Genomic DNA, 25,484 nt, shown 5'->3' with positions numbered 1-25,484 from the left:
CTACAGGGCTTTATTAGTATTGCAAAATCTGACCTTGAAAGAGTATTTTATTAGAGACTATTGTATTCCAACAATCATTGATATTCTAAACATACATTGCAGTATATCATCATCAATACATACAAGTATTAAAATGTGAATGTTGTCATTCTTCAGGAGTCTATTGAGAGTGCCAACACTACCATAGAGGATGAAGATGTAAAAGGTAGGGAAACGTGTGTGGCCTGTTTTTCTTTTACATACATATACATATACACATACAGTGTACACGTTGGTCCTCACCACTTCCAATCAGACTTATCACGCCTTTGTATGTTTTTCTTCACCCTGTTTTGTAACTCAGTTAAAATGCACAGCAATGTAACCACTGCAACCCCCCTCCGGCTGTCAACTCTTCTTGCAAAATGCAGTCCGCCCTGTTCTTTTTTTGTCCGATCCTCCCTCACATCCTCAAGTTTCTCCCATTTTATATCTGGGGTTGATGCTGAAATTTGTCAATAATGCCTGCGTCTTCTTTTTAATTTGCATTCCTTCTTGTTTTCGATGTTACTAAATGTCTCCTCTCTATTTTCTTCCCTTCTTTTTTTATGTTTGTTGAAAATATCCACTCTTTCCCCATAATTTCTATCGTGCCTTTGCTCATACATATATATGTATGCCATAAACAACCCTTATTTCTGTTATATCCCCTAACCAACACACACACTTGACAGCCCTTCGTCTGGGCAGCTTAGTGAGCGGTATGTTGAGCTCTAAGAGCCGTTCCTCACAGATGTCTGACTCAAGACAGACTCCCACCTCCTCAGTTCAGAGTAAGTCCCTCCACAGTAAGGGAAATTCCCCTTTTTGTTCCCATCCTATTACCTAGTCAGTCATCACCAGAGGAAACTGCTCTTGACATGTAAAGTGACTCAAATCCTTACTGTTCAAATGATTTCCCTGATTTAGATTACTGAATGTTTGAAATTATTGCCCCTTGTGTTGCATTGACTACATCTCCCCCAGTGAAAAAAACTTTGTTTTTGAGCCCTGTATTACCTCTGTTCCACTGTATTTGAATTGAGGATGCTCCCCCCTGTTGTATATTTGTGTCTTGTGGATATAGATGCTCTTCTCACTCCTCCATTTTCCTTCTGTTCTGGTTTATCCAAACATTGACTCACACAGTATAAAGCTGACTCACATACACACTCATGTAGATGCTCGGCATTGTAGTTTGTCTGTGAAGGACTAATTGATATACAGTATTTTTTTTTTTATTATTTAATATGTCTTTTTGTTGCACAAATTAAGTATTTTTTTAATATCCCCCAGCCTGCACCAATAACAATAAAGGTAACTGTCAACATTACTTAGTTAAAACTGCTTTTTGTGAAAAATACTTGCATCTGAGCATTGGTTTTGTCTTTTGAGCTTTGTTGGGGTGAAAGGAATCGTGTCATCCTGCATTTTCCTGCCTGATATCACTATTAGTCATGGGAGGCTTTCTTGTTGTTTGCTACACAGAACATGAAATAATTTTGTGAAGTACTTTTCTGAGCGCCTTCCATTTCTAATAACTTTGAAATCCTGCTAATTCGTAGACTAGAACCCATTTGAAGCTGGTTGATGTCAGATTTTGTTTATCTGCACTCAGACCTACATTTGCCTGAAATACAGTCAACTACTATCAGTTTTTACATTGTGCCTGTGTTTGTATTGCTGATGATGTTCTGTGATTTTGTGTTGTAGCTCGCAAACAGGAGATAATAAAAGTTACTGAGCAGTTGATTGAGTCTATCAACAATGGAGACTTTGAGGCATATGCGTAAGTTTCTTTCTTTCTGTGTTTATATTGGAACATCTAACTGGATACTGATTTGCTTATTTCCTTTGCGGATTATTATCTTCTTTTTTTTTTTTTTTTTTTTTTTTTTGGTGTTACAGGAAGATTTGTGATCCTGGTCTGACTTCCTTTGAGCCTGAAGCCTTGGGCAATCTGGTGGAAGGACATGACTTCCATCGCTTTTACTTTGAGAATGGTGAGTTCAAAAAACATTAAATCATGACTTTGTCAAAAAACTAATTTTATCAGCATCATCAGCACAGTTGCGGGTAGATTGCTGACAGAATCCAAAAATTGAAAGAGATTTTTTTCACAATGTCAAATGTTTGCTTAATCCACTGTTGTTCAGAACAGTTTAGATGTAGCAGCTGTGAGTCTGGGGTTGATTTGGGGTTCCTCCAAAAGGTGCATGTTGCCAGCTGGCTCTGCACCCAAAATAGATGCTCAAAAAGATCATTTGGCCCCTGGAAGAATTAGAGGTTGTGTGATGTTCATTCACTTCAACTTGTTGAGGTTTTCCAGATGCTCTGGAGATTTTTAATAAATTTCTTGTTAACTTGCTTGCTTATATTGACATGATTTTCTGACTTTTATAGTTGTTTGCTCACAGTAGGAAAATGTCACCTTTTTGATTCTCAGTGGGGAAAACTTGTTTGTTTGATTTAATGTCCAGGCAACCTGTCAAAAATTGCAACTTTGGAACCAAAAATACACGTGTATCAATTGTCACCATATTTTGAGTATGTAGCATGGTCACCAAAAAACATAATGAAGTATATTGCAGAAGCCAGCCGTTACTAAACCTACTAAAATCACTGATTTTGTCCCACAATGTAGAATTCCCACAGTAGACAGAATATGAACAACATATTGTAACAATGTGACTCAAATAACACACACAAAGCAACTTCCCTTTTACAAGAGCCATATATATAGGTGATTCAATGAGCAACAGCTGTGGAGGCACGTTGCATGTGCAATCACTTGATTTGAACCAGGTGTGCAGGAAATTCACTGTGATAACTGTGCCCTAGTGGGCAAGTGAGGTAGAGCTAGATTTGGAAACAGGCACATGATGTACAGAGAGGAATAAAAGCACACAGAAATGTGTTTCATTCCTTCAGATTAATTGGTTGGGTAAAAACAATAAAGATATACATATTTTGAAAATAAGGAAGGTCCCCAGAACAGCAGAAGGGGTATTGAGCATGCTGTTTGTATGAAAGAGAGTACACATTTTGCATTAGTGGATATGGGCTAAATTGTTTGTTCTGTATCAATAGTCAGCCCTATCAGTTTACAGTTTGTGTTTGTTGATACACTACAAGGGCATGGCTGTGATTATGGACTAACCTTGGAGCAAAAAATCACTAATGAATAATGACTGCTATAAATGGCAGAATGTCCTCAGTCTCTGTAAAAATAGTTCAAATAAACCAGATATGTCCCAGAAACCTCAATCACTTGGCAAGCCTGTGCTTGTCCACTATCCAACATCAACATACAGAGATTCTTGTTCCTCTTGTTTTCATATCAGTTAGTCGACCTATTCCTTCTAAGGTAGGATCACTGTTTTGTTTTTGTACAGCCAAGCGTAGATTTTCATAACATGTAGCTTATGTTCAACAGTTCTTACCCAGCATGAGAAAATTATATTTATTATATTCAGGTAAAGTGTGATGCTCATGTAGTCATATGTCATCGCATTGTAATCAGCCACTTTGTCTCATTTCCAGCCCTGTCCAAAGGGAATAAGCCGGTGCACACCATCCTCTTGAATCCACACGTGCACCTAATTGGGGAAAACGCAGCGTGTATTGCCTATATTCGACTGACCCAGTACATGGATAGCAGTGGCATGCCCCGCACCATGCAGTCTGAGGAGACCCGTGTGTGGCATCGCCGTGATGGCAAGTGGCAGAACATCCACTTCCACCGCTCCGGCTCACCCAGCATCCCCTCCCAGTAAGAGACAGCAAGAAACACACAGCAGAAATCTTGATTAAAGATAAACTAAACAGCAGCTCAAAGTCCTTTTTTGCTGAGTTCCAGTGGTTAATCTCACCTTGCTATAGTGATGTAAAAGTGTGCTCTAGGGTGTGGTCACTGTTGGATGGCAGTGAGGAAGGCTATTGCTTTTCAGCCTATAAGTTACTCTAAGAGGGAGGTGAAAGGGATGACCATTCACTAAGTCCCACCCACCTTAGCTACTGTTGCTGCACCTGTCACGCTTTCCATTCTGGTACTGCACATAATGCAGGTCATAATTTCAAATGGAGAAGATTTAGTTTTACTTTTCATTCCTAGTGGACAACCAAAGATTTTGTCAGCTAGAATAATTATTATCAATAGCGTATTTTATCAACTGTAGGTAGCTAGCATAAACTAATGCAAACACCAAAACTTGTGAGTTGGCTAAAAACTGTCTCCAGCTGATTTTTTTATGTTACTGGCTGCATGTATATTATAATGCATTTGCTTTAGAAAGGCTAAAAAATGACACCACCCTGCAAACTGATGAGATAAGTAAGCACACAACATGTGGAGAAATACAAAGCTTTACCGACCTAATGTGTTTAGTTATGGTCAGTGAGCTTTGATTGTGATTCTCTATTGACTGTGACAAGTTTAGTCAGTTCACCATTCATTTCAAAGGTGTGTGTGTGTATTTAAGAGCCCTGTTTTTCTTAAGCTCAATCATTTATTCTTTAACATACCACAACAAGTAGCAGGCTGAACAGGCCTTTTTCTCTTAGACTTGTCATGGCAGGAAAAGAATAGGTGTAACCTATTCACTTAAATGACAGCTGTACTCCAGTTACAGGCTCTGCTCACCCTTGTCCTTTCACTTTATAGTAAAACTAGACTTCCATCAGAGTAAATGTTGGATGGAGGTCACCAAACCTGACAAACAAATATGAATCATAACAGTTTATGTTGTCCTACCTTAATCAGTTCAAGGAAAGTGACAGGAGAGTACGTGAGATGTCAGTCAAGCACGACCTGCACACACTCACACATTTCCGGCATGAGGACTAATTAGGTTAAATAGATAAACACCTGTGGGTGGGCCACAGGTGTGTAGGGGCCATTCCCAGTGCAAACATGCACATTGGTATTGTGGTAGAGCCTTTTAATGTTTGTAATCACGCCTGTGCTTTTCTTGCTTTTTAATCCTGTTGTTTGCTGTCTGATTATTTCTCAATACAGGAAACATTTTCATTGCTCTGTATAGTTGCACACTTATGTTCTCTCTCCCTCTTGTTGCAGTTAATGGAATATCAATATGTGGTCAAAAAAAGAAAAAAAAAAAATCCCATCAGCAAATCTAGTAGGGCAGTCAACTAGCCAACCCATGACTGCTCTCTGACCTTTGACCCTTCTATAAGGACATGACATCGCACAGGACACAAGTATTAATACATTTTACTGTTATGGCATTTTATTAATGGACATCATTCGAAACCACCATCGGGTGGCTGCACACCGTATTTGGACATTATGAAACAAGCATATTGACAACATTTTTTTTCTGTTTGTTTTTTAAGATGTTTTGGTATGCATTTTAAATATAAAATAGAGATGTTTAAAAATCTACTACTGTAACCTCTCCCAAAAATTTGTTCTGTATTTTTATGTGTATTTATGTGTGTGCAATACAAAAACATTTGGAAGATCAGAATGTTAAAATTGAGCTTGCTTTAGTTCTGGTGATGTATATACATTGTGATTGTTGATAAAAACAAAAACCAACATTGAAATTGCTATTCTTGCTATCAGAGGAATTAAGAGTTTACGTAAAATCCAGTTTATGAGCTACATTTATGTTTGCTATGAGCTAAGTCATACTGTTTGAATTGTCCGATTTCAACCTATAATACTAATTTAAATGTAAAGAAAAGCAGAGCAGCTTACACTTTGCATTGAGGTATGTTTGCCTTTATATCAGTGAAATAAGAAATAAGAGAATGTAGCATATATGTAATATATGAAAATTCAAGCCTATTGTGTAGTGCATGGGGGGGGTATTGTGAGTAAGATCATATGAAACTATAATATCTTCTGTTTGATTTGTGAATCACTGACTTGTTTGTTTGCATTTGTTAATGTTGTGCATCAGTCCTGTCCCAGATGTTTCTAATGTCCTCTAATATCATGGAACTGCTGTAAAAACAATAACAGTTATGGTTGACATCCAGAATAAATATCAAAACCTCATATCTCAGAGGAGGAAAAATAAACTCCTGGTTGCAGAAGCACCCCTTACATTTTGTATAAAAATGAGAAGAAAATAAGCTCATTTTTCATACTGTTTGTACTTGTACTGTATGACTGTATGTAGGGTTTCTGTTCTCATTTTATTCTTGTCATTTCCAGTGTGTTACTTTGCCAGTTGCACAGAGAAGGTGGAGATGATGAAGATGGAGCAAAGGCACTATAGTCTCTATCTTTAGTCAGTTGAAGTGTCAACCTGATGGTTGGGCCAATAAGTCTGGAAGCGTCGTAAAAGCATTGGATTGCAGTCATACAAGAGTATGGTGAGAGGACAGTGAAAGAGGGAGTCAAATGAGAGTTGGACTGTAATACATGTTGGGATGTCTTCCTTGACGATCAGTGCTTCTACCAGCCAGTGGTCTCCTTACCACTGCAGGACAATGCCAGTGTCTCTCTCATCCTTACTGTTTGCTCTTTTCAATTGGTTTGTCTCTTCTTTTTTAAGGGGAAAATATGATATTAATTTCTTTTGACGAAACGTATGATGTCAATGCAATGCACCACTCCTTGTATGGTGTGTACCTGTTGCCAGCACGGCAATGGATGGCTTAACATGTTTAAGAAATAAATAAATCAGCTAAAAGGTGTGATAATGAATGAGTTTGAACTTGTTTTGTGTTGTTGGTTGGTCATTATTGCCCTAATCTGTGCATGGAGAGGAGCTCCTGTTGTGTGTGTTAGATATTTAGTTAATTGAAACATTTCATTGTGAACTTTGCCCCATACGTATACAGTTTTTGGATATACATGCATGCATGATATGTTCATCTAAAAGGAATATACAGGTGAAACTTAAACCACTTTAACTTTCATTACATCACTTATTACATCACTAATCATTTGGGCAATTTGTAATTACAGTGACCTATTTTAGTATATTTGACCGATCAGTAACAGTAATTACGATCTTTACAATAAACACAGAAATTGTACCTAAACAAAAACATTTAAAGAGTTCAGCACAAAGACTGGACAGCGGTTGGTCTCAGCTGATACGCTTAACTTTCACTTTATTTTCTAACTTAATGGCGACATCTTGTGGATAAAGCGTGACCTACAGGATGTAGAATATGCTTATCTGTAACAACAGTAAAACTAACTTACACTATTGACAACTGTGTCTTTACCTCACACTCTCATGTAAAATGTGTGTAAAAAGTGTTTTAGCACAGTTAATAAGATGAGGCAACATAGTAGCTAAAGACAAATTTGATTTTCACACATGGTAAAATCATCATCATCATACATAAATATTCAATCATGCATAATAAACATGTCATAATTCTATTTCACTTTTCACTCTAATGTTAACAAGGAGTTGCTGCTGAGTTCACTATTGCACTACACCTGGCACCCAGCAAGAGGAAGCACCAGGTCTGTTCAGTCATTAGGACAAGACAGATAAGACCTGTCCTGCTTCTCATATGTGGAGCTGACAGAGCAGCAGTTTGTTGATGATTAAAGATTAAACATATACTGTACAGATGTGGTTTTGCCACAGTACTTTTGTGGAGTGCTGAGGTGATGTCAGTGCAGAGTACAGATGGTATTGTATGAAAATGTTAGTGAGAAACAATTGTGCACAGACAAATTCACAAAATAAAACAAGATACAGGACTTTACATTTGTAGACTTTTATTCTCTATCAGCCATAGACACTGCAGCCGTTTTATTTTTGTCTTTTTGAATTTTGATACAGTAATACATGCCCTCATAGATATCTATATATGCATTGTATATGTATATAACTGTCATTATCACAGAAAAGGGATGCTGATTCTTCAAATTAAAAGCATACCTGTCACAGTGAACTTCCACTAGTTTGCATTTTACATTTTTCTAAATCACAAAGTAAACAGTGATAGTGAAATAAATACATTACATGTTGTAGATACATACAGTAGCGATACTTAGAGCTGTGAATAATGGTATATTTAAGCTCTCAACCTGCCTCATTACGTGTGTGTCTGGTATATCATTATCTTGTATTTATCATCTGTCTGAGACTATCCCTGTGACTAAGATATACTGTACCTCATATCCTGTGCACAAAAAGCAAGGAGGTGTTCCCTCCTGACATTCAGGAGTGCAAATGCGGTTTGTGTAAAATAAACATTTTTTTTCTTTGCTGAGAGAAACTAGCAAAACTCTTACTATACACACGGACTCATTCATTCACAAACACACACAACACAACTGCCAATGCCTGGTCCACCACTTTCTGGTTCAAAATATAAACTTATAAATTTTAACATGAAATAAAGCAGAAACACCCGATCACCTTACCACATATGTTATAGCAGACAAGTGTCTCTAAAAGAGCTTTCATGATCTTATTCACAGGTGGCAAATTTAATCAAACTAAAGATTAAATAAGTTCTCTATATTAACTGGTGAGCTAAACTCAGAATAAAAAAAAACAAACTCTAAAACATCAGAATTAAAAATCAGCTAAAATACCCTTTTCAAACCAGCTATCAGTGCAGTATTTAACTCAACACATGCATGGACAAACTCAAACATACAGGAGCTACGGTACAACTCCACTCACACATTCACCAGCCATTCAATACAAGTCAAGACAATTTAACAATTTAAGAGAAAAAGCCAAAACAAAAAACAAAAAAACAAAAAACAAAAAAACAATTAGAATAAAACATAACAACACAGAAAGAAAGACACACAGAGAAGGGAAAGAGAGGCATAGGAGCAATCCATAGAACTACAAAGCAGTCAAAGCTGGGATCATAATGACAGATGTTGATTAGTCATGCCTGCTCTACTTCACATGAGTGATTATAAATTTCTAGGCTACAGATGTCAGTAATGTCTAGATTATAGATAATATATAATTCCCAATGACAGATTACACATAGCCTACACAAAACACAGCAGCAGCAGTTAAATTCAGTGTTGATACAGTCTGGTTTTCTCTGTGTGACATCTTTACCACCTGAATCAAAAGAGCGAAGAGGCTAATGAAGTGAGTGAGACAGCTTTTCAGTTGGGAATATCTGAGAAACTCTGGTTGTGAGAGGCAGTGCAGTGTGACATATTGTCTTTCAGTCCAAGCACCTACTCAGAGAGTAGTACCAGTATTTTGCAGGTAAAGTGTTCTGTACCTTCAAGAGGTTTGTGAGTCAGTTGATGTGAATAGTATTCCACTGTTTGTTTTTTTGTTTGTTTTTTTGTTGTTGCTCTACCACAGTATCAGGACAAAAATATCAAAGACAATTCTGACATGGGAAGTTAAAATAATTAGGAAAAAAACAGAAGGCTTTCTTTGGTCACAAAAAGGCAAAACAACATCAGAATATGAAAAGAAAATCATGAATACATAATACCAGCCAGGGAAGAAAACTTCAAATTGTGAACAAAATGTCATCCTCCACGACTTAAATGGGAAGACTGTGGTAGCTTTGAGGTGCTGTGGTGCACACTAGGATTGCAGTTGGCTAATGCATAGGATTAGGGGGGACTTTAGCATGGGCAGAGCCAGGGGAGTTGGGGCGGGGGGTAGTGTTACACATTCTTCTACTCTTCCTCCTCCTCTTCGTCCTCATCATTGTCCTCCTCCTCGTCTTCGTAGTAACGGTGAAAGAGCTGGTGGAGATGCTGCCGGAGATCATGTGGTTTTGACCCTTTTCTGGGACTGTCCACTTGCTCTAGAAGAACTTGTTTGCGCTGCCCACCTCCCCTCACCACTGTTCGTCTGAGGGTGCGACCTTTACGCATGTGAGCCCTAGAGATGGAGCAGGGAGGGAGTGGAAACAAACAGAGGAAGACAGGTCAACACCCTCAAAAAATGCACCTGTGACTCTGTGGAAATTAATTTGGAGGAACAGATGTTGCTACAGTTAGAAGAGATCTTATTTAAAACACCCACAATTTATATTATGCTTTGTTAATTCAGCATGCGGTTGTGATGTTATGCAGAGCAACTTCATAGCCAATTCTAGCTTTAGAAAACTAAAGATTATGTTAAAAAAAAACATAAAAAAGAGGCTACTACATATTGATGATTATGGAGAGCACTGTCTGACGTGCTCAACTGGGATGAGATCTGGTGACTGTAAAGGCTATAGCATATGATTTATATCATTTTCATGGGCCTGTGACCTACATGGAAGAATCTGCATTTATGTCTCTCCACTTATTTATCCAAAATTTTCCTTTGACTGGTGTACATCTGAGTGTAAACCTGTTATTGAAAGTGTTTATAAACCTTCTTGATAGCAAAGTACTACCACTGAGCCAGAACTTATTGAACACAATATTGTATTGCACTGTCTCCTGTTTAGCTTCTTAATTACGCAAATACTTTGGGCTATCTGGCACCTACAGCATGGTTGCTTTTGCTTGTCCTCTCTGGGGGGCTTAAGGAGTCACAATACATAATAATGCACAGGATTAGTGAAATATAGTTAGTAGAATAAAACTATGATTTAAGTAATCATAACTGAACCACACCATAATGTTGGCAGTGTGACACACTGGGATGCAAGCTGCTAAATTGTTCCACTACATACTGTGATAATAGTATTTATAACTGCATGCATGGGACAACAAGGGACCAAGTGTTTTATTTCTCACATTTAAACATAGTATAACAGATACTAGATTTGGAAAATGCTATCTCTCCACTGACAAAGTTAACAAAGTTAACAAATGTCATTGTGTTATCGCTCTTTGATCAATTAAGAATGCAAAACATTTCATAGTATGCTACCTGACTAACTAATAAAACCACAGCACAACTGTCACTATTAAAATTCACACTCACAAAACACAAGCAGTCTCACACACATGCACAAACAAACAGGTACACTCCAGCACTCACAAACCTCCTGACCACAGTTCCATCTTCTTTGACAGTCTCTCTCTCTACCACATGAGGGAGCTCTTTCCTGCTAAAACCACTTATATAACCTAGTGCCTGGTGGCATTAAAAGGAGAAAACAGTCTTCATTTAATTTAGAATGATTTCATTATGAAAACAAAAAGCCAAGACTTGGTACCTGTTCATGAAACAATTTACTACACAAGCACCATAGGTAGGACACAGCTATTAAAATCCCTATTACATACAGTGTATCAGGTAGGCATATACACCAATCAGCCATAACATTGTGACCACTGGTCATAATGCTGGCACAATGCTGGGTCAGATTGGGATCTTGGGAATTTGACCCAACAAACATTAACCTGCTGGGGGAGGCCCCTGACATTGGGGAGTGTTATTGCCATTGGAGGGGTGTGTGCTTGGTTTGTGACTTGAGGTGGGTGGTACATGACAAAACAGCATCCAAATGAATGTCGGAAACCAAAGGTTCCTCAGCAGAACATTGTGTTATAACAAGATGATCTATGTTATCCACTTCATCCACCAGTGGTCATAATGTTATGGCTGATCAGTGTATAATCTGCTAAGCCTGGGTTATGGAATAATGGTGACAAGGCTACTAACAAACCTGTTTGAAATCATCTTGGGCTGAGGGGAGGTCAGAGGCCAAAGATGGATCACCCTGGTGTGTCATTGTCCTTTCACCTTCCAGTACCATTGTCCTTTCTATGTGACTGACCTTACAAGCCTCAGCTGTCCCCTGCCTTGATGCTGGGGAACCCCCAATTTCAGCAAATGTTACCTAGGTCAGAAGAAAAGATTATTTGTTACTGAATTGTTGTTAATGCTCTATTCTACCACCATGTAAATGTTGATGTGTCTAATATTTTCAGTTAAAATTAGATTTTGAAGACCATAATAATAATAAAATAATAATGTACACACATATAATATACAGGACACACACCTCTGCATGGTCTCCCTCACTCTTCAGCACAGTCCGCTTCACAACCTTGGAGTATCCATCTCCCTCTGCCACACTGATGGATCCCTGCGGAGCTCCTTCTGATGATACCTCTTCATGCTCCATGCCATCCGCGGACACACACTTGCGAATAATTTTACGGGTGACCTGAGAAGGAAAACCATTAGGCGGTGAAGCATTCATTTAAGGGAAAAGGTAATTGTCACATATTTTGTTGCGAACATTTCAGAAACCAGTGTTGTCTGTGTATGAATGAAACTGCAACAATGTAACAAAGAGCCTTTGGTATTGCTGCACAATCACAAATTTGCTTTGTTAAACTTGTTGCTGTTGTCAATGCCACTTGCCACTACCATGTGATATGTGCATGGGAACTAATGTGGAATCTTGTTTTACCCTTTTGACAACAATGTGTCCATTTTCGTCCTTATACTTTTCTTCTGTCACTGACTGAGAGGGTAGGTCAGGCATTTCATCAGCCTATAAGGGAAACAAGACAAATAATAATCAGGAATGCTAACTTGGGTTAGTGTAATTTTCAAATGTTAAATTCTCTACTTGCCAACACGTTAGAGAAAAAATAGGGTACAAAACTTGCATATTAGGTAGTAATTCAGTGAGAGAATAAGGACTAAGGGATACAGGAAACAAACTTGCATTCTCAGGGAAAAAGGTTATGTTGTCAAATAAACCAACCATGAGGTTCGGCCACATATGCAAATCAACTGGTATGTTTCTTTTAAACCCTGATACTTCTTACACACATTTTTCACCCATTTTAATGAGACTAAACATTGTTAGAAAGTAAATATTTTAACTGGACAGTGAAGACGTAGCCTGGTTAGTTTAAGTTGAACTCTGGGAGCCACATCCTCCATGCTCCTTTAAAACTCCATAAGTCATGCTAAATCAGATACCTGAATGACCACTCTCCTTCGCACTATTCTGGTGGTCAAAAATTCATCATCTGAACTTTCTGACATTGATCCAAGCTCTGCGGTGATCTCCTGACCAAGCAACACAAATGAATGATGAATGATGAATGAGAATATATGAATGTTATGTTTGCAGCAAAGCAAGCCATAAGCAGAGTGATATGGTGCACTTTCCACTGCCTTTGTGAATTTTAGTATGAATTTTCATGTCATACATTGGAAAGTACAACATGGCAGTCTGTAACTTGAAAATATTTGCAAAACCAAACCATGCTCATTTAATTAAAGAGCTAATGTGCTTACTGCTGATGAAAAAACATCTAGCTTATTACTGTGAGTGATATAGCTGGTTACAGGCAGCAAAATTACATGCTGAGTTAGGACAGGTTAAATCTGAAATCAAAACAAAATGAGGGTTATAAAGAGTTTTAGATCCCATCCATGTGGCCAGAGGGTTAGCAGTCATTCCTCTCTGAAGCAAATGCTGTTATTGGTTAAGCTCAGCTCTGGGAAAAGCTTGCTATTTGGGATGGTTTACCAGATCTCATCTTACCCTTATCAGAGACTTATCAGTATCATCACAAGCCCCATAGACTGGAGGCAGTTGTGAAGCCTCACACAAGGTGAATTCTTCATCGGATGCTTCTGAATCCTGTATTAATTCCTCACTCTCTTCATATATATCATGAAGAGGCTCATGGACAAAAGGAGCATCCTCATAATCTTCACTTCCAGAGGACAATAGCACTCCTCGATTCACATTTTCTAGCACTATAGAATGGCTGAGATGATCCTGGGGCTGACCTCCACTTGACCTAGTTCTTGACTCAGGTTCATCAGGCTCAGTCTCTGAGAAATCTGATGTAGCTTGTTTGCAGTCAAAGTAAGGCTCTGGGTCAGAGTATTCAAAGGTAGGGCTGTCGGCATCATGATGCACATCCTCTGCATATCCTGGAGGCATGTGGGTATAGACAGATGTGGTAGAAGAGGTCTCTGCATATCCAGGTGGGATGCTGTACTCCTCATCAGAAGTTGATGAAGTCACCTCTGCTTTAGGTTTAACTGAAGTGGGTTGAGAGGCAAAGCGCTCATGGTCAACTGGAGTCAGAGATTCTTCTGAATGCTGTCCACTGGTCCTTGGCCTATCCTCATCTGAAGATCTCTCCAGGTTCCCCAAGGAGGTGTACGACATCAGTTCCTCAAAGCTAAAATGTCTTGCAGATGTAACTGTCTCAGGAGTCAAATCAGAAAGAGACTGAGAAGGAAAATCTAAAGTCTGAATGGTTTCAACAGAGGTTATCTCCCATAAATGTGGAAGTTGATCTTGGCTACTCTGTGTTGATGTCACACCCATTGAGTCATTAGATGGTGTAATTGATTCACCCTCTTCTTGACTTTGAAGAATGCCAGATGTATTATCTCCCTCACATAGATTATCCAGTTTTTTTTCAGGTATATCAGAGTGACTCTTTGCAGCTATTTTGGGTGAAGACACTGGAGAAAATGTCTCACCAGCATTTTCACCATATTTGCTGGTCTGGAATATGTCCAAACGAAAACTTGATCTCAGTGATGGTTCCATCTCTTCACAAAATCTTTGGGGAGATTCTGGGAATGAAAGGGACTCAGTATGGGATACAGGACTATCTGTATGTCTGCCAAGTCTTGATGGTACACTTGTCCCAGAGGTTTTTGTTAGATCGGGGGAGACTGAGACAAATTCAGTTTCATCTTGAATGGATGTCTGGAAATATGCAGATTCTGTGACTCCTGCAGTTGTGTGGTTAGTGTCATCTGCAAGCTGTACAACAGAAAACACACTGACTCTTACAGTATCACTATCTTCTGTGGTGCGATCTTCAGGTGACAGGTCTTCAAACTTGTAGATTTGATCAACTTCAGGGCTTTCATCACTGGATTCTGGCAGAGGTGGGTCAATTGTCTCTGGTCTAAACTTAAGTTTCATCTCCTCCAGATCTGACAGCAGTTGATCAAGCTGAGGGGACGCAGATCCTGGTGGTGTTGGAGTGGATTCTGAGGACATGATGATTTTATCATCAGGACTGTATTGGGCTGTTTGACGGAAAGAGTCTGGGGTCACAGAGCTTGGTTTAACTAAGCCAGAATCTTCACTTTGTTTGGGGAATGACAGTGAGCTACTTTGATTGGTCAGTGTGATTTCAGATTGTGTTTTACTTTGGTCAAAGATAGCTGGAATTCCCAATTCTATTTTTTCAGCAGAAAATGTGTTTGAATCATTTGCCAAAGCTGGCACCTCAGTTGGAAAGACCTGACTCTGTCCCAAATCAACATTTGTTTGTTTTGAAGAATCTGAAAGATTTGTCTTGAAAGATGTTGTTGATACCTGCAAGAAATGATACAGTGGAGTGGGGAAAAAAATAAACAAATATGATTTATGATTTCTTTTGGTGATGAAAGATGAAATGAGTCAAATGAAGCATGCACTTCACAAGGGCAGGTTCTGGCATTCTAAGTAGGAGCATTGTTCAAATTAAGAAATTCACTTGTAGCCCACTTGCATTTAGGCTGTTCACAGTAGTACCTATACATGTATCTAACAAGCCACATACACTTTAAAACATTCAAAATTACTGATTAAGATGCAACAAAATTAAGATGTTTTTGAAATATTCTTGATAATACTATGTTTGGAGATATTGCGTTGAGGCCATCAGTGACAACACAATATCATGATTAAAGCAGGTCCCAAATGAACCTGAGTCGAACTCAGGATTTGGTGTAACATGAAGGTGGACATGCATCATTTTACACTCATTTTAAATAAATAGTTGCTGCCGTGTTATAAAGTCAGAGCAAGAAGTGCTGCTCTTGCCATAAAAATGCTAAACCCATCATTTTACATTATCTTTCACAGTCAAACCCTATTACTTTCTTTTCTGCTGCAGAACAGACAGTTATATTCAACCATTAAAATGACACAATCAACACAATCAGCCAGTGGTGCTTTGTACACTCACTGCCTAGACATTTGAGAAAACAGAATGTAAGAGAAGGGCAGTAGTGGGAGACATTGTCTAGCTACAGACGTGATTATGTCATCACATTTAATTTTTCAACTGAACTGAATTCTAAATTGCACTACCTTGAAAAAATGTTGCCACTGGGGCATAATCATGTTAGGAAACATGTTATGAAAACAGTAGGAGCCTGTGCCATACAAACAGGGAAGCAAACCTAACAGATAGTATACACCCCTGTCTGTGGTAAGTCCATTGCTTGGTTTAGACTTTGGTTGACTTGGTTGATAAGCAAAGATCTAAACAGCACTATGCAACTCACTGCAATTACAGCAGACTGCAATAAAGAAAATGATGGCATAAGATAGACAAGATATAATTAAGCCACTTGAATCCCCTTAAGCTTGAAGCAGTCAAGTCAGGTGGTGAGAGAATGTTGCAGGGAAAAAAGCTCATGTTACTAAAACAGGGTCACTCTGTAATATCCATTAGTTGTACTTCACTGAAAGATCATTCCTTCTACTCTACTGCAAACATGCCACAACAAGACAGCAAAGCCTTTGTGTGTTGTTAATGAGAGCTTTAGGCAAGAATTGTACATCAATGCATCAATGTACATCTTCACCATATTCATTATTTTTGAAAGCAACACTGCAATCACTGCTGTGCAAGAGCTTGTGCTGTCTTACCGACACCATGGAACTTTTGCTCTTGTCCTTGCTCATGGATTTTCTTTTCATTTTCTTGGAAATCAAATCTTGGCTGTGTGTCACCTTTAATTGTGATTTCACATCTGTCCATTAATGTTCATACACAAGTGGTCTTCTCACTGATTGTCTCTTTGTTTGAGGGTGTTCATGGCAAGCTTCCTCCAGCCAGATAGCATGATGAAATCAAAATTTTTGCTCTACAGATGGCATGTGACTCAACTCAGTGTAAAGCTGGCTAATGCTGTGTGATCTCATCTGATGTAGTCTAGATTCCTTGCTGTCTAGGGAGGAAGCCTGACAAAAAAATACTATTCATCTGTGCTTAAGGAATGAGCTCTGCCTTAGCTGTTCTAGGTGGTGGCATCAATATTTCAGGATGTGAATCTATTAAATACTGTATAGAAGGATAGTGATGAATCCTGTAATGATGTGCAATCTGGAATGATGCTTTCAAAATTACAAGATTTGGCTGGGCTATGTGGCTCTGCCATGCTTAATGTTAAATCTTTTAATTAATTTTAGTTTTGATTACAAGCTGTCTCAGACAATTTACCAGCTACATTTTCAAAACAATTAACCTCACAGACATATTTTTTGTTCATAAACTGGATCATGTATGTGTGCCATTAACACCTCAGAGTGTGGCTCATATGCAAGTCGTCTTCAGTAGCAGTGCAGTGTGGGAGACTTTGACCTCATGGCAGCTGGTTTACAAATTCATCTAAATCTCCTATTAATTTATGAATTAAAGGGGGATATGTTTTTAAGTCAAATGTAATATAATCAAAATAATATATATTTAATTATTTATAATATATGTAATATTTCAGGTGACTGTAGTGTACACTCTGAAAGGTAAGGACATGAATTAAATGTACATTCCTCTACTTGCTCACGAGGATACGTGGATCCTGTGTTAGCTGTTAGAGGTTGTGGTATGCCAGAATTGCTTTGGTATGATGGTGAAATAGGATGAGAAAAATTATGCTATGCAAAACTGAAAATTCTGTCACAGTGACAATGATTGACAATAAAAGACTTTCTAGGGTATATTAAAAGGCTCTTCTTTCACAACAAGAACATTTTCCATTGTAGAATGGATCATATAAATGAGACATTAAGTTGTTAAGTATAGGCTTCTGTCTCACTCTGGGTGCACTGGATGAATGTGTGGAGTCTGATGATATGGATTCACTAGGAACAAGATTCATTTGGGAGATGGTTATCTGTACCTCATGTACTGAACAAGAGTTTTCAATAGAAAACAGTTTGGTTTCAGGCAAAAAGTAATTGAGGGATGATACTTGTTCTTCACACGGCTTAGCTTCAACCCGTGAACTAAGTGAATCTGGCCTATTGCCGTACAACAATTCCTTGGGACAAAATCCGGAACAATCCACATCTGAATGTATTAAAAGAGGTGAAACTGGTCGACTTCCAGAGTACTCTAAGTAATAATTACAATGTTGACTCTTCATTTGGCCAAATGTAGTCTGAGGAGACAAAAAACGTTGCTCAACTGATGTCACAGATTCTGGGGAGGATGCTCTGAAGTCTGTCAGCCAGTCTTGAAGAAGTGAAAAGTCAAAATCTGAAGACAAGGACTCTGGAGACAAAGCCCTGCTGCTTAATAATGTGTAAAGTTCAAAGTCTGAATAAACTGAATGCGGGGACTCTGGTCTGGTCTCGTCAAACAAAGTCTCCAGACACAAGTCAGTACCTTCCCAATCTGACAATGTTGATTCTGGTGTAAATGACCTGTACACTGGCAATTCCACACTGTTATTGATATGAAGACATCTGAATTGAGGAACAGGTGAGTCAGGAGAGAGTGGCCTAAATTCACTTTGAGACAGCAGAGACTCTGGAGATACTGTTCTTAACTCTGTCACACAATCGTCCATGGAGGGGATAGTGTACTCCCCGTCTGAAGACATTGACGGAAGCCAAAAAAGCTTTGTCTCAGACGGTTTACTGATACAAGAAGCATCTACTTGTTTTTCATTTGTAATGCCCCGCACAACATCTGCATATGTAAGAGGTCTTGCAGCAGACATCGGTGGGGATGCAGTTACAGTTGAACTTATTTGGTTAGCTTCAACCCGTGAACTAAGCGAGTCGGGCGAATCTGGTCTGTTGTCATCCAACAATTTCTCAAGACAAAATCCGGAACAATCCACATCTGAATGTATTGAAAAGGGTGACACTGGTCGACTTCCAGAGTACTCTAAGTAATAATTACAACGTTGACTCTTCATTTGGCCAAATGTAGTCTGAGGAGACACAAAACGTTGCTCAACTGACGTCACAGATTCTGGGGAGGATGCTCTAAAGTCTGTCAGCCAGTCCTGCACAAGTGAAAAGTCAAAATCTGAAGACAAGGACTCTGGAGACAATGCCCTGCTGTTAAATAATTTTTCAAGCTCAAAGTCTGATAAAATTGAATGCGGGGACTCTGGTCTGGTCTCGTCAAACAAGGTCTCCAGACACAAGTCAGTACCTTCCCAATCTGACAATGTTGATTCTGGTGTAAATGACCTGTACACTGGCAATTCCACACTGTTATTGATATGAAGACATCTGAATTGAGGAACAGGTGAGTCAGGAGAGAGTGGCCTAAATTCACTTTGAGACAGCAGAGACTCTGGAGATACTGTTCTTAACTCTGTCACACAATCGTCCACGGAGGGGATAGTGTACTCCCCGTCTGAAGACATTGACGGAAGCCAAAAAGGCTTTGTCTCAGACGGTTTACTGATAGAAGAAGCATCTATTTGTTTTTTATGTGTCATGCCCCGCACAACATCTGCATATGTAAGAGGTCTTGCAGCAGACATCGGTGGGGATGCAGTTACAATTGAACTTGTTTGGTTAGCATCAACCCGTGAACTAAGTGAGTCGGGCGAATCTGGTCTGTTGTCATCCAACAATTTCTCAAAACAAATTCCGGAACAATCCACATCTGAATGTATTGAAAAAGGTGATACTGGTCGACTTCCAGAGTACTCTAAGTAATAATTACAACGTTGACTCTTCATTTGGCCAAATGTAGTCTGAGGACACACAAAACGTTGCTCAACTGACGTCACAGATTCTGGGGAGGATGCTCTAAAGTCTGTCAGCCAGTCCTGCACAAGTGAAAAGTCAAAATCTGAAGACAAGGACTCTGGAGACAATGCCCTGCTGCTAAATAATTTTTCAAGTTCAAAGTCTGATAAAATTGAATGCGGGGACTCTGGTCTGGTCTCGTCAAACAAAGTCTCCAGACACAAGTCAGTACCTTCCCAATCTGACAATGTTGATTCTGGTGTAAATGACCTGTACACTGGCAATTCCACACTGTTATTGATATGAAGACATCTGAATTGAGGAACAGGTGAGTCAGGAGAGAGTGGCCTAAATTCACTTTGAGACAGCAGAGACTCTGGAGATACTGTTCTTAACTCTGTCACACAATCGTCCATGGAGGGGATAGTGTACTCCCCGTCTGAAGACATTGACGGAAGCCAAAAAGGCTTTGTCTCAGACGGTTTACTGATACAAGAAGCATCTACTTGTTTTTCATTTGTAATGCCCCGCACAACATCTGCATATGTAAGAGGTCTTGCAGCAGACATCGGTGGGGATGCAGTTACAGTTGAACTTATTTGGTTAGCTTCAACCCGTGAACTAAGTGAGTCGGGCGAATCTGGTCTGTTGTCATCCAACAATTTCTCAAGACAAAATCCGGAACAATCCACATCTGAATGTATTGAAAAGGGTGACACTGGTCGACTTCCAGAGTACTCTAAGTAATAATTACAACGTTGACTCTTCATTTGGCCAAATGTAGTCTGAGGACACACAAAACGTTGCTCAACTGACGTCACAGATTCTGGGGAGGATGCTCTAAAGTCTGTCAGCCAGTCCTGCACAAGTGAAAAGTCAAAATCTGAAGACAAGGACTCTGGAGACAATGCCCTGCTGCTAAATAATTTTTCAAGTTCAAAGTCTGATAAAATTGAATGCGGGGACTCTGGTCTGGTCTCGTTAAACAAAGTCTCCAGACACAAGTCAGTACCTTCCCAATCTGACAATGTTGATTCTGGTGTAAATGACCTGTACACTGGCAATTCCACACTGTTATTGATATGAAGACATCTGAATTGAGGAACAGGTGAGTCAGGAGAGAGTGGCCTAAATTCACTTTGAGACAGCAGAGACTCTGGAGATACTGTTCTTAACTCTGTCACACAATCGTCCATGGAGGGGATAGTGTACTCCCCGTCTGAAGACATTGACGGAAGCCAAAAAGGCTTTGTCTCAGACGGTTTACTGATACAAGAAGCATCTACTTGTTTTTCATTTGTAATGCCCCGCACAACATCTGCATATGTAAGAGGTCTTGCAGCAGACATCGGTGGGGATGCAGTTACAGTTGAACTTATTTGGTTAGCTTCAACCCGTGAACTAAGTGAGTCGGGCGAATCTGGTCTGTTGTCATCCAACAATTTCTCAAGACAAAATCCGGAACAATCCACATCTGAATGTATTGAAAAGGGTGACACTGGTCGACTTCCAGAGTACTCTAAGTAATAATTACAACGTTGACTCTTCATTTGGCCAAATGTAGTCTGAGGACACACAAAACGTTGCTCAACTGACGTCACAGATTCTGGGGAGGATGCTCTAAAGTCTGTCAGCCAGTCCTGCACAAGTGAAAAGTCAAAATCTGAAGACAAGGACTCTGGAGACAATGCCCTGCTGCTAAATAATTTTTCAAGCTCAAAGTCTGATAAAATTGAATGCGGGGACTCTGGTCTGGTCTCGTCAAACAAGGTCTCCAGACACAAGTCAGTACCTTCCCAATCTGACAATGTTGATTCTGGTGTAAATGACCTGTACACTGGCAATTCCACACTGTTATTGATATGAAGACATCTGAATTGAGGAACAGGTGAGTCAGGAGAGAGTGGCCTAAATTCACTTTGAGACAGCAGAGACTCTGGAGATACTGTTCTTAACTCTGTCACACAATCGTCCATGGAGGGGATAGTGTACTCCCCGTCTGAAGACATTGACGGAAGCCAAAAAGGCTTTGTCTCAGACGGTTTACTGATACAAGAAGCATCTACTTGTTTTTCATTTGTAATGCCCCGCACAACATCTGCATATGTAAGAGGTCTTGCAGCAGACATCGGTGGGGATGCAGTTACAGTTGAACTTATTTGGTTAGCTTCAACCCGTGAACTAAGCGAGTCGGGCGAATCTGGTCTGTTGTCATCCAACAATTTCTCAAGACAAAATCCGGAACAATCCACATCTGAATGTATTGAAAAGGGTGACACTGGTCGACTTCCAGAGTACTCTAAGTAATAATTACAACGTTGACTCTTCATTTGGCCAAATGTAGTCTGAGGACACACAAAACGTTGCTCAACTGACGTCACAGATTCTGGGGAGGATGCTCTAAAGTCTGTCAGCCAGTCCTGCACAAGTGAAAAGTCAAAATCTGAAGACAAGGACTCTGGAGACAATGCCCTGCTGCTAAATAATTTTTCAAGCTCAAAGTCTGATAAAATTGAATGCGGGGACTCTGGTCTGGTCTCGTCAAACAAAGTCTCCAGACACAAGTCAGTACCTTCCCAATCTGACAATGTTGATTCTGGTGTAAATGACCTGTACACTGGCAATTCCACACTGTTATTGATATGAAGACATCTGAATTGAGGAACAGGTGAGTCAGGAGAGAGTGGCCTAAATTCACTTTGAGACAGCAGAGACTCTGGAGATACTGTTCTTAACTCTGTCACACAATCGTCCATGGAGGGGATAGTGTACTCCCCGTCTGAAGACATTGACGGAAGCCAAAAAGGCTTTGTCTCAGACGGTTTACTGATACAAGAAGCATCTACTTGTTTTTCATTTGTAATGCCCCGCACAACATCTGCATATGTAAGAGGTCTTGCAGCAGACATCGGTGGGGATGCAGTTACAGTTGAACTTATTTGGTTAGCTTCAACCCGTGAACTAAGCGAGTCGGGCGAATCTGGTCTGTTGTCATCCAACAATTTCTCAAGACAAAATCCGGAACAATCCACATCTGAATGTATTGAAAAGGGTGACACTGGTCGACTTCCAGAGTACTCTAAGTAATAATTACAACGTTGACTCTTCATTTGGCCAAATGTAGTCTGAGGACACACAAAACGTTGCTCAACTGACGTCACAGATTCTGGGGAGGATGCTCTAAAGTCTGTCAGCCAGTCCTGCACAAGTGAAAAGTCAAAATCTGAAGACAAGGACTCTGGAGACAATGCCCTGCTGCTAAATAATTTTTCAAGCTCAAAGTCTGATAAAATTGAATGCGGGGACTCTGGTCTGGTCTCGTCAAACAAGGTCTCCAGACACAAGTCAGTACCTTCCCAATCTGACAATGTTGATTCTGGTGTAAATGACCTGTACACTGGCAATTCCACACTGTTATGATATGAAGACATCTGAATTGGAGGAACAGGTGAGTCAGGAGAGAGTGGCCTAAATTCACTTTGAGACAGCAGAGACTCTGGAGATACTGTTCTTAACTCTGTCACACAATCGTCCATGGAGGGGATAGTGTACTCCCCGTCTGAAGACATTGACGGAAGCCAAAAAGGCTTTGTCTCAGACGGTTTACTGATACAAGAAGCATCTACTTGTTTTTCATTTGTAATGCCCCGCACAACATCTGCATATGTAAGAGGTCTTGCAGCAGACATCGGTGGGGATGCAGTTACAGTTGAACTTATTTGGTTAGCTTCAACCCGTGAACTAAGTGAGTCGGGCGAATCTGGTCTGTTGTCATCCAACAATTTCTCAAGACAAAATCCGGAACAATCCACATCTGAATGTATTGAAAAGGGTGACACTGGTCGACTTCCAGAGTACTCTAAGTAATAATTACAACGTTGACTCTTCATTTGGCCAAATGTAGTCTGAGGACACACAAAACGTTGCTCAACTGACGTCACAGATTCTGGGGAGGGATGCTCTAAAGTCTGTCAGCCAGTCCTGCACAAGTGAAAAGTCAAAATCTGAAGACAAGGACTCTGGAGACAATGCCCTGCTGCTAAATAATTTTTCAAGCTCAAAGTCTGATAAAATTGAATGCGGGGACTCTGGTCTGGTCTCGTCAAACAAAGTCTCCAGACACAAGTCAGTACCTTCCCAATCTGACAATGTTGATTCTGGTGTAAATGACCTGTACACTGGCAATTCCACACTGTTATTGATATGAAGACATCTGAATTGAGGAACAGGTGAGTCAGGAGAGAGTGGCCTAAATTCACTTTGAGACAGCAGAGACTCTGGAGATACTGTTCTTAACTCTGTCACACAATCGTCCATGGAGGGGATAGTGTACTCCCCGTCTGAAGACATTGACGGAAGCCAAAAAGGCTTTGTCTCAGACGGTTTACTGATACAAGAAGCATCTACTTGTTTTTCATTTGTAATGCCCCGCACAACATCTGCATATGTAAGAGGTCTTGCAGCAGACATCGGTGGGGATGCAGTTACAGTTGAACTTATTTGGTTAGCTTCAACCCGTGAACTAAGCGAGTCGGGCGAATCTGGTCTGTTGTCATCCAACAATTTCTCAAGACAAAATCCGGAACAATCCACATCTGAATGTATTGAAAAGGGTGACACTGGTCGACTTCCAGAGTACTGTAAGTAATAATTACAACGTTGACTCTTCATTTGGCCAAATGTAGTCTGGAGGACACACAAAACGTTGCTCAACTGACGTCACAGATTCTGGGGAGGATGCTCTAAGTCTGTCAGCCAGTCCTGCACAAGTGAAAAGTCAAAATCTGGAAGACAAGGACTCTGGAGACAATGCCCTGCTGCTAAATAATTTTTCAAGCTCAAAGTCTGATAAAATTGAATGCGGGGACTCTGGTCTGGTCTCGTCAAACAAGGTCTCCAGACACAAGTCAGTACCTTCCCAATCTGACAATGTTGATTCTGGTGTAAATGACCTGTACACTGGCAATTCCACACTGTTATTGATATGAAGACATCTGAATTGAGGAACAGGTGAGTCAGGAGAGAGTGGCCTAAATTCACTTTGAGACAGCAGAGACTCTGGAGATACTGTTCTTAACTCTGTCACACAATCGTCCATGGAGGGGATAGTGTACTCCCCGTCTGAAGACATTGGCGGAAGCCAAAAAGGCTTTGTCTCAGACGGTTTACTGATACAAGAAGCATCTACTTGTTTTTCATTTGTAATGCCCCGCACAACATCTGCATATGTAAGAGGTCTTGCAGCAGACATCGGTGGGGATGCAGTTACAGTTGAACTTATTTGGTTAGCTTCAACCCGTGAACTAAGTGAGTCGGGCGAATCTGGTCTGTTGTCATCCAACAATTTCTCAAGACAAAATCCGGAACAATCCACATCTGAATGTATTGAAAAGGGTGACACTGGTCGACTTCCAGAGTACTCTAAGTAATAATTACAACGTTGACTCTTCATTTGGCCAAATGTAGTCTGAGGAGACACAAAACGTTGCTCAACTGACGTCACAGATTCTGGGGAGGATGCTCTAAAGTCTGTCAGCCAGTCCTGCACAAGTGAAAAGTCAAAATCTGAAGACAAGGACTCTGGAGACAATGCCCTGCTGCTAAATAATTTTTCAAGCTCAAAGTCTGATAAAATTGAATGCGGGGACTCTGGTCTGGTCTCGTCAAACAAGGTCTCCAGACACAAGTCAGTACCTTCCAATCTGACAATGTTGATTCTGGTGTAAATGACCTGTATATGGCAATTCCACACTGTTATTGATATGAAGACATCTGAACTGAGGAACAAGTGAGTCAGGAGAGAGTGGCCTTAATTCACTTTGAGATCCTGCTGACTCAGGAGACTGTGGCCTTAACTCAGTGAT

The 25,484-nt window shown here is 40.0% G+C and overlaps 3 protein-coding genes across 5 annotated transcripts; 1 reads left to right on the top strand and 2 right to left on the bottom strand.

Moving 5' to 3' along the window:
- Window positions 1-156: 156 nt before the first annotated feature.
- On the top strand, window positions 157-6,697 carry LOC108896461 (calcium/calmodulin-dependent protein kinase type II delta 2 chain; the record flags this gene model as incomplete). The annotated part of the gene is given in 5 exon segments (XM_018695608.1): window positions 157-205; window positions 1,732-1,807; window positions 1,927-2,021; window positions 3,562-3,790; window positions 5,096-6,697. Coding segments are annotated over 5 exon segments (453 nt in total), but the record flags the coding sequence as incomplete, so codon positions are not given.
- Window positions 6,698-7,718: 1,021 nt separating this feature from the next.
- Window positions 7,719-16,690, bottom strand: LOC108896460 (uncharacterized). Of its 3 annotated transcripts, XM_018695605.2 has the most exons (8): window positions 16,552-16,690; window positions 13,417-15,228; window positions 12,846-12,935; window positions 12,325-12,408; window positions 11,911-12,075; window positions 11,572-11,745; window positions 10,945-11,036; window positions 7,719-9,842 (listed from the first exon to the last, which is right to left on the bottom strand). In XM_018695605.2, the coding sequence occupies exons 1-8, from the start codon at window positions 16,600-16,602 to the stop codon at window positions 9,635-9,637; spliced, it is 2,676 nt and encodes an 891-aa protein (XP_018551121.1). In that variant the 5' UTR covers window positions 16,603-16,690; the 3' UTR covers window positions 7,719-9,634. The 3 variants fall into 3 exon arrangements, with proteins under 3 accessions (XP_018551121.1, XP_018551122.1, XP_018551123.1); XM_018695606.2 differs by lacking the exon at window positions 12,846-12,935; XM_018695607.2 differs by lacking the exon at window positions 10,945-11,036 and having other exon boundaries at window positions 9,693-9,842.
- A 934-nt stretch (window positions 16,691-17,624) lies between these two features.
- LOC127140268 (uncharacterized) lies at window positions 17,625-24,254 on the bottom strand. The gene is made up of 2 exons (XM_051068325.1): window positions 23,792-24,254; window positions 17,625-23,010 (listed from the first exon to the last, which is right to left on the bottom strand). The coding sequence occupies exons 1-2, from the start codon at window positions 24,088-24,090 to the stop codon at window positions 17,625-17,627; spliced, it is 5,685 nt and encodes a 1,894-aa protein (XP_050924282.1). The 5' UTR covers window positions 24,091-24,254.
- Window positions 24,255-25,484: the final 1,230 nt, after the last annotated feature.

This window comes from Lates calcarifer, unplaced genomic scaffold, assembly GCF_001640805.2.
Source record: "Lates calcarifer isolate ASB-BC8 unplaced genomic scaffold, TLL_Latcal_v3 _unitig_4125_quiver_2009, whole genome shotgun sequence".
Taxonomy (NCBI): Eukaryota; Metazoa; Chordata; class Actinopteri; family Centropomidae; genus Lates; species Lates calcarifer.
Note: the sequence above shows the minus strand (reverse complement) of the source record. Positions and strands in the feature narration are given on the sequence as shown.